General features: G+C 57.2%; 2 protein-coding genes across 2 annotated transcripts in view; one reads left to right on the forward strand and one right to left on the reverse strand.

The window, feature by feature from the left end:
- The window catches only part of CCDC61 (coiled-coil domain containing 61), a 30,495-nt gene extending 28,783 nt beyond the window's left edge, over positions 1–1,712 (forward strand). Inside the window, exons 7-10 of the mRNA XM_011975154.1 lie at positions 23–153; positions 325–382; positions 1,163–1,235; positions 1,376–1,712. Coding sequence (XP_011830544.1) covers positions 23–153; positions 325–382; positions 1,163–1,235; positions 1,376–1,473 — 360 coding nt within the window. The 3' untranslated portion in view covers positions 1,474–1,712. The remainder of the gene's footprint in view (positions 1–22; positions 154–324; positions 383–1,162; positions 1,236–1,375) is intronic.
- A 531-nt stretch (positions 1,713–2,243) lies between these two features.
- Positions 2,244–6,384, reverse strand: PGLYRP1 (peptidoglycan recognition protein 1). Its single transcript, XM_011975130.1, has 3 exons — positions 5,802–6,384; positions 2,616–2,737; positions 2,244–2,510 (listed from the first exon to the last, which is right to left on the reverse strand). The coding sequence occupies exons 1-3, from the start codon at positions 6,086–6,088 to the stop codon at positions 2,329–2,331; spliced, it is 591 nt and encodes a 196-aa protein (XP_011830520.1). The 5' UTR covers positions 6,089–6,384; the 3' UTR covers positions 2,244–2,328.
- Positions 6,385–6,779: the final 395 nt, after the last annotated feature.

Here is a 6,779-nt window from a genome sequence, read left to right on the forward strand (position 1 = left end):
CGGGCTGGGAGGGCCTGGGAAGCACTGGGCGGGGCCAGCGAGGGCCAGCGCTCACGCCCTCCGTCTCCCTCTAGTGGATAGTTTCCGCAGCCGCTGCTCGTCTGCCAGCTCCTGCAGCGATTTGGAGGATTTCTCTGAGTCGCTCTCCAGAGGGTAAAACTTGGACATGGGAAAAGGATCACCTCAAAAGGGTTTCTGGAGAGACTATAAACAATCTTTTTCAGGGAAATTGGGTGATGGAGCCTGGGGGCCGCCACAAAGGTCGGGGAGGTGGGAATACTGGAGCCTCCGCACCACTGGTTCTTGGTTACTCCTTTTTCTCAGGGGTCACCGCCGCCGTGGGAAGCCTCCCGGCCCAACGCCCTGGAGTGGGTCCAATACGGTGAGTAGAAGGGGTAGCAGAAACCGCTGGAACACAGCTGTCCTCATTTGCTGTGATTCATTCCTGGGGATCGGGGCAGAGGCGACTCTGAATGCCTGTGCAACAGGGCTTTTTTTGTGTAAGAGTGGCTCTCGCTCTGTCCTTCAGGCTGGGGTGCAGTGGGGCAATTGTAGCTCACAGCAGCCTTTAACTCCTGGGCTCGAGAGACCCTCCCACCTCGGCCTACGGAGTAGCTGGGACTAGGCTTTTCTTGCGGGGGAGGGTGAGGTTGAGACAGGATAAGGGGGTAGTATTGTCTCTTTATGTTGCCCAGGGTGGTCTGGAACTCCTGGCCTCAAGCTATCCGTAGCCTCCCACAGCACTGGAGTTACAGGCTGGGCCAGCGCACCTGGCCTGGGAACAGCATGTTTTGAGAGCATTAGATTGGAGAAGGAATAATGAGGGGCCCATGATGCTCTTTAGGGCTTTGGCTTCTCACTGTCAGGTCTTGAAACCTGACTCCTCCTCTTACCAGCTGTATGATTCAAGGCAGTTCTTTAGCCTCTCTGTACCTTAGTTTTTGTTTATCAGTTAACCAGGGATGGTAATGGCATCACCTCACATGTGAGGTGAGGGCTCTCTGAGGACATTAGGAGGTTATTTTGCATATAATGAATACCCAGTAGATGTCAGGCCTTATTTTTCCCCAAGGTCCTTAGGCTCAGGATTTCCAGTGGGATTTAGGGGGACAGGAATAGAGGGACGGTGGCTGACCCCCTTTCCTACGTTCCCCATCACCAGAAGTCCACCCCCGTGCAACGCAGCCACCATCAGAAATCTCTGGCCAACTCTGGGGGCTGGGTCCCCATCAAAGGTGAGCCTGGGACTCCACATCCCCTCTCCCAGCCCCAGGACCCGTTGGAATGGTAGTAGGGGCAGTGGTATATTGGGCCCAGGAACTCCCTGGGGCTTCAGGACCCTCACAGTCCCCCATACCCCCACCTGCTCTCACAGAGTACAGCTCGGACCACCAGGCGGCTGACATGGCCGAAATAGACGCACGCCTGAAGGCCTTGCAGGAGTACATGAACCGACTGGATATGCGGTCATGATGTGGAGAAGGGGTACTGCCCCTCCATTCCCCACCCACTTGCTGGGTATGGCGTGGGGGGTGGGGCCAGGGTAGCCTCCAGCCCTGCCCAGGCCCTGCCCTGGCCCCACCCCGGCCCCGCCCCTCCTGCTGTCTCTGTGGTCTCAGGTGTGTGAGGCTCTGACCCTGCCCTCTCCCCAGGCAGTGCATGCTGGGAAAGAGGATGTGTGCATTTTGTAAATAAACATTTTTGCCCTGGGGGCCCCTCAGCTTATGACTAAAGGTTGAGGGTGGAGTGGGGAGAAATGTGGAGGAAGAGAAATTAGGGGGTATAACTGGGACCTGTGTGTGCCTCAGAGGCAGATTGGGACTCAGGCCTAGGTAAAGCTTGTACACTCTCTAATGAGTGCAAGGGCAGACCTGGGAGGAGTAGTGAGCAGCCTGTCCCCAAAGGAGTTCAAGCAAAGATTCTGCGCAGGATGCCTTTGGCTGTGTGGTGGGAAGGGGGTGTCTTGCAGCGTGGTTCACTGCCCAGGAGGACCCCCAGGACCCCCTGTTGGTGACATCCAGGCCGCTTTGGTGCTGATTCCTGGGCTCTGACCTGAGACCTCTGGGTTCTGAGCTGTGATGTTGCTCTCGAGCTGGGATCTCCGGGGTCTTGGTTCAGGGCCGGGGCCTCTGGGTTCCAAGCACCAGTGAGGAGAGTGCTGGGAGGGAAAGGGTGGAGGGCTTTGGTCTTGTGGGAGGGAGAGAAGGAGGGGAGGTTTGTGGTGGGACCTGCTGAGGAACACATTTTGAGCTACATCTTTATTGGAGGAGGAGGCAGTGGGGTTTTTGGCCATGAGAGGAGAGGAATGGGGGGCAGATTAGCAGGGCCTCAGTGGGAGGGGTAGTGTGGCCAATTCTGGATGAGGTTGTAGAGCTGGTCGCCTGGAGAGAGTGTACGCTGCACATCCCGGTGTCCTTTGACCACATAGTTGGACTTCAGGGCTCCCTGAGCCACACCGCAGGCCAGTAGACCCTGGGCTGCCCGGAGGGCCCGGGGTGGGGGCACCCGATCTGGAGGAGACAGAGGTAAGAGTTAGGCAGGGGCTTCCCTGAAGGGCAGTGGTAGTGTAGGGCCCTGTGTCAGCCCCCATCCCGACTGGCTGGACAGTCACTCACCCATGTAGTTGCCCATGAAGCTGATGCCAATGGACATGGTGTTCCAGAAGCGACCTGCGTGTGCACCCGTGAAGTTCCAGCCACGGCCCTCGTATACAAGCCCATCTTCTCCAATCAGGAAGCTGCATGGGGAGGTGGGGGGGGGGCTTGATGAGTGAGGGAGGGTTTCCCGAGGAGAACTCCTCCTTCTTCCTCCACTCACCCTGCCTCCGTTCCTGCCCTGGTGCACACAACTTCCCCAGCATCCTTCTCACCCCTTAATTTCCCATGATAGTAACAATGACTGTGGTCATTTATTGGGCCCCTGCCATGTGCCAAGCACAGCTCTGCATACACCTTTTTTTCATCCTCATGGCAACCCTGATCACCCCATTTTATATAGATAGAATCAGAGCGGTAGAATCACCTGCCCTGGGGTCACACAGCCCGTCTGGTGCATAGCTGGGGTTTGTACCCAGGCCTCCATGGTCCCCACCCATGTGATCTTGTGCCTTGCTCTCTCCTGCCTCCCTAGAGGATTTGTGGAAGTCCTGTTTTACTGAATCCTTGCAGGACAGCCCTCTGAGGCAGGGACTCTTTTTTTTTTTTTGAGATGGAGTTTCACTCTTGTTGCCCAGGCTGGAGTGCAGTAGGGTGATCTCAGCTCACTGCAACCTCTGCCTCCCAGATTCAAGCGATTCTCGTGCCTCAGCCTCCTGAGTACCTGGGATTACAGGCATGAGCCACCACACCCGGCTAATTTTTGTATTATTAGTAGAGACAGGGTTTCACTATGTTGGCCAGGCTGGTCTCGAACTCCCGACCTCAGGTGATCTGCCCGCCTTGGCCTCCCAAAGTGCTGGGATTACAGGCATGAGCCACCGTGCCTGGCTGGGGCAGGGACTCTTATCATCCTCATCTTAAGCTGAGAGTGCAGAGACTCAGAAAGCGACATAATTTGTACAAGGTCCTCAGAGCTCCCTGCCTCTCAGATCTCTGCCCTCGCCCCCGCCTGCTTCCTGCCCTTGGGGTCCTCTGGGGGACAGGATCAGAGACTCAAAGTTGGGGTCACAATCACATACCGACCCCGGAGCCCCAGCACCTGCCTCTTTGAGGTTTCCAAGCCTGGCAGCAGATCCTTAAGGCTGATTCATTCAGCAGGTCTGATTGAGCATGTCTGACTTGGCACATGGGGATGAACTAGAAGATCAGTGCCTTGCAGCTGCAGTATGTGCCAGCTCAGCCCTCGCACTCACAGTGTCATTAGTGATGCACAGAATGTTGGAACTTCCAAATCTCGAGTCCTGAATCTGCTGCTTAGGAAGCCAGCTCCCAGAATCTGGCCCTGGTGACGCTGGCTGCTGGGACTGGCTGGTTATGGCCCTGCCATGTTCCCAGAGCCTGGCATGATGGTGGTGGGGTCAGGGATGGTTGGTTCTCCCTGGTCATTTGTTGCATGAATGCATCTCATTTAAACCTCAGCCACCATCGCCAAGCGGGTACAGTCAAAAGCCCCCTTTACAGGTGAAGAAACGAGGCTCAGAGAGAGAACGTGACATGACATGTAAAGGGGATTCAGAATGTTAGAACCAGATTCTGAATCCTAAAAGCTGAGGGCCGGACACCGGCTGCTTCTGTATGTGGTGACGTGGACCCGAGGCTGTAGAGCCAAGCTTGGGCCTTCATGACCTCATGGGAACGCTTAGAATTGGAGCACCTGAGTCTTGGAAACAAAACGTTGAAGTTGGATTCTTTGAGAAAATCTTGAACTGGAAGGGCTGGGAATACCTTTGGAAACCTCTAGACTTCTCTGGGTGGGTTTTTTTTTTCTTTGTAACACAGCCTTACGAGGTCCTGAGAGCATGTGCTCCCTGGGTGGGGTCTATTGAAGTGGACTCTGGGGACCTGGGGATCTGGGGACCTGTGTGTTCCTCCAGTAAGCTCTGCAGGGGATTCTGATGCTACCTGGGTCTGAGAGCTTGCAGGATTCAAACGTTCCCTTCCCTTGGAAATCCTCAGGCTGGACTGCAGCCCATTATAAGGAGGAGGTAGCTGGTAGGCATGGCCCCGGACCTGCTTCAGCCGGCACCCCTTATGATCTCTTCTCCCCACGGCAGCCAGAGGGAGTCTCTTGTACCTACACCAGTCCCCGTCCCTGCTCTGCAGGGGGAAGCCTCCCAAAGCTCCCATCTTGGAGTAAAAGCTACAGTCCTCACTGTGGTCCACAAGGCCCTGCCTGGTCCGGCCCTTTCCCCATTTCATTCCGCTCCCCCGGCTGTGTTCAGCCACCCTGTCCTTCCCACGGGACCCACCCACTCAGCCCCGTTGGCTTTGCCCCCAGCACCCTCTGCCACCAGCACTCCTCTGTCAGCTCCCCGATCCCAGAGCCAAGGCAGCCACTCTCAGGGAACTTCCCTTGCCCCACCCTTTCAAGGAGCCTGTGTGGGTCTGGTCCCAGCCTGAGGTCACCCTCCCTCACCTCTTTCCTTTTATCCATCGCCTCTATCACCGTCTGAATTCACCTGTGGCCTGGGCTTCTTTCTCCTTGCTGGTCTTTCAGCCCCAGGAGGCTAGGGTGGCACCGTTCTCCATGCCACATCTGGCACACTGGCTGGCACATAGTAGGTGCCTAATGGCAATAGCCTGTGGCTTTGCGGGCCCCTGTGTGCTAGGCAGTTCCTAGGTGCTTTGCCTGTATTGCCTCATTTAAGGAGCAGATGGGCTGCGATCCCGTTGACTTTGCGGAGGAGGAAGCTGAAGCCGGGAGGACCTGCCCCAGCTGGGGAGGTATCTGCCCCAGGCCTCAGCCAGCAATAAGCTGAGCTGACTCTGGAACCCAGCTCCGCACTGAGTCAGCCTGCTTTTCTGCCTCCTAACAAAGGCACCAGGCATCAGGACGGGGCGCCTTCATAAGGCGCCGCAGACACCTTGGTGCGTGTTAGGCAAAGTCTGCCCCTTCCTCCGGGGAAGCGGGGCTTGGATTTCAGCCCATCCCCGGCCCTCACGCATCTTGGTGCTATGAGCACCTGCACCGGCCCACGCGGTGACCCGAGGAAGACACGAAGACCCTGTGAGGTTCAGTAAGCTGCTCAGGGTGTCAGCCAGGTGGCCCCAGCACCCGGCCTAGAACCGGTCCCGCTGGCGGGCACTTGCACACCTTTGCCTCTGGGGTCCCCGGTCCAACCCATGCCTCCCCGCCGCACTCACTTGTAGCCCACGTCGCACCAGTCCAGTCTCTTCACGTGGTAGGACTGCACATTCTGGGTCTGCTGCTGGCACGAGGCTGGGGTGTTGCAGCTGCTGCCCGCCGTGTGCGACACCACCACATAGTGCAAGGGCAGGCTCAGGCGCTGGGTGCACTCTGACTGCAGGGCCCTCCACTCGTTCCGGGGCACTATAGGGCTGCAGCAGGCCGGGGCTTCTGTCTTCTGAGCCTCTCCGAGTCGAAGGAAGCCGAGGAGAGTCCAGGCAAGCAGCCCGCAGCGGCGGGACATAGCGGCAGGCGGCAGGGGCGGGGAGACCGCTAGGAGAGCCAGGTGGCGGGGCCGCCTTTATCTGCTGGGGGATTCCGGGAGTGGCCCGGAAAGTCTTGCTTTACACCCTGCTGGGACTTCCCTGCTGGCCCAGCAGACCCCAGACTCAGCTTCCTTTCCTGGCAGGGCCAGGGCAGGATGCACTGTGGTTGGGGTCTGGGTTGCGCCCATGGCAATGACAGGCCGCCTCGCTCAGCAGGGAGGGCCGCACAGGCTTCGCCCCGCCGTTTCCGGAAGACCCGGGGCTGGGATCCCGGTCCTGCTTGTCTCTCCCCCTCTCAGTGGAACATTGAACAACTCAACAGGAACTTACATGGCAGAGCCCTGGGGCGTTGGCACATCTTCTCTCCGCAAGGACTGAGGTAACAAAGGTGTTCATTTTAAAAACACTTCCGTCTCCCAGGTCCAAGCCTGATGCCATTTACCCTTGCAGCAAACTCACGAGGTGAGTATCTGGAAGCCCATTTCACCGTGGAGGAAACTGAGGTTGGGAGCAGGTAAGTCACAGTCTGAGACGACGGAGGCACTGGAGCCCCGCGTCTAGAGCCAGGCTGCCTGTGTGTGAATCCTGGATACCCAGTGTGTGAGAGCCTGCAATGGTTTTTAAAAATGTGTATTTAAAAATATATATATATTTTTAAATTTTATTTTA

This window comes from Mandrillus leucophaeus, unplaced genomic scaffold (genome assembly GCF_000951045.1).
Source record: "Mandrillus leucophaeus isolate KB7577 unplaced genomic scaffold, Mleu.le_1.0 Scaffold151, whole genome shotgun sequence".
NCBI classification, from domain to species: Eukaryota; Metazoa; Chordata; class Mammalia; order Primates; family Cercopithecidae; genus Mandrillus; species Mandrillus leucophaeus.

Bases quoted from the DNA above. Each gene is read 5' to 3' on its own strand.
- PGLYRP1 (XM_011975130.1), bottom strand. From the start codon at position 6,088: ATGTCCCGCCGCTGCGGGCTGCTTGCCTGGACTCTCCTCGGCTTCCTT. The intron at 2,738-5,801 runs GTGAGTGCGGCG...CTCCCCATGCAG, and splicing joins TGGTGCGACGTGGGCTACAA to CTTCCTGATTGGAGAAGATG. The intron at 2,511-2,615 runs GTGAGTGACTGT...TGTCTCCTCCAG, and splicing joins CTTCATGGGCAACTACATGG to ATCGGGTGCCCCCACCCCGG.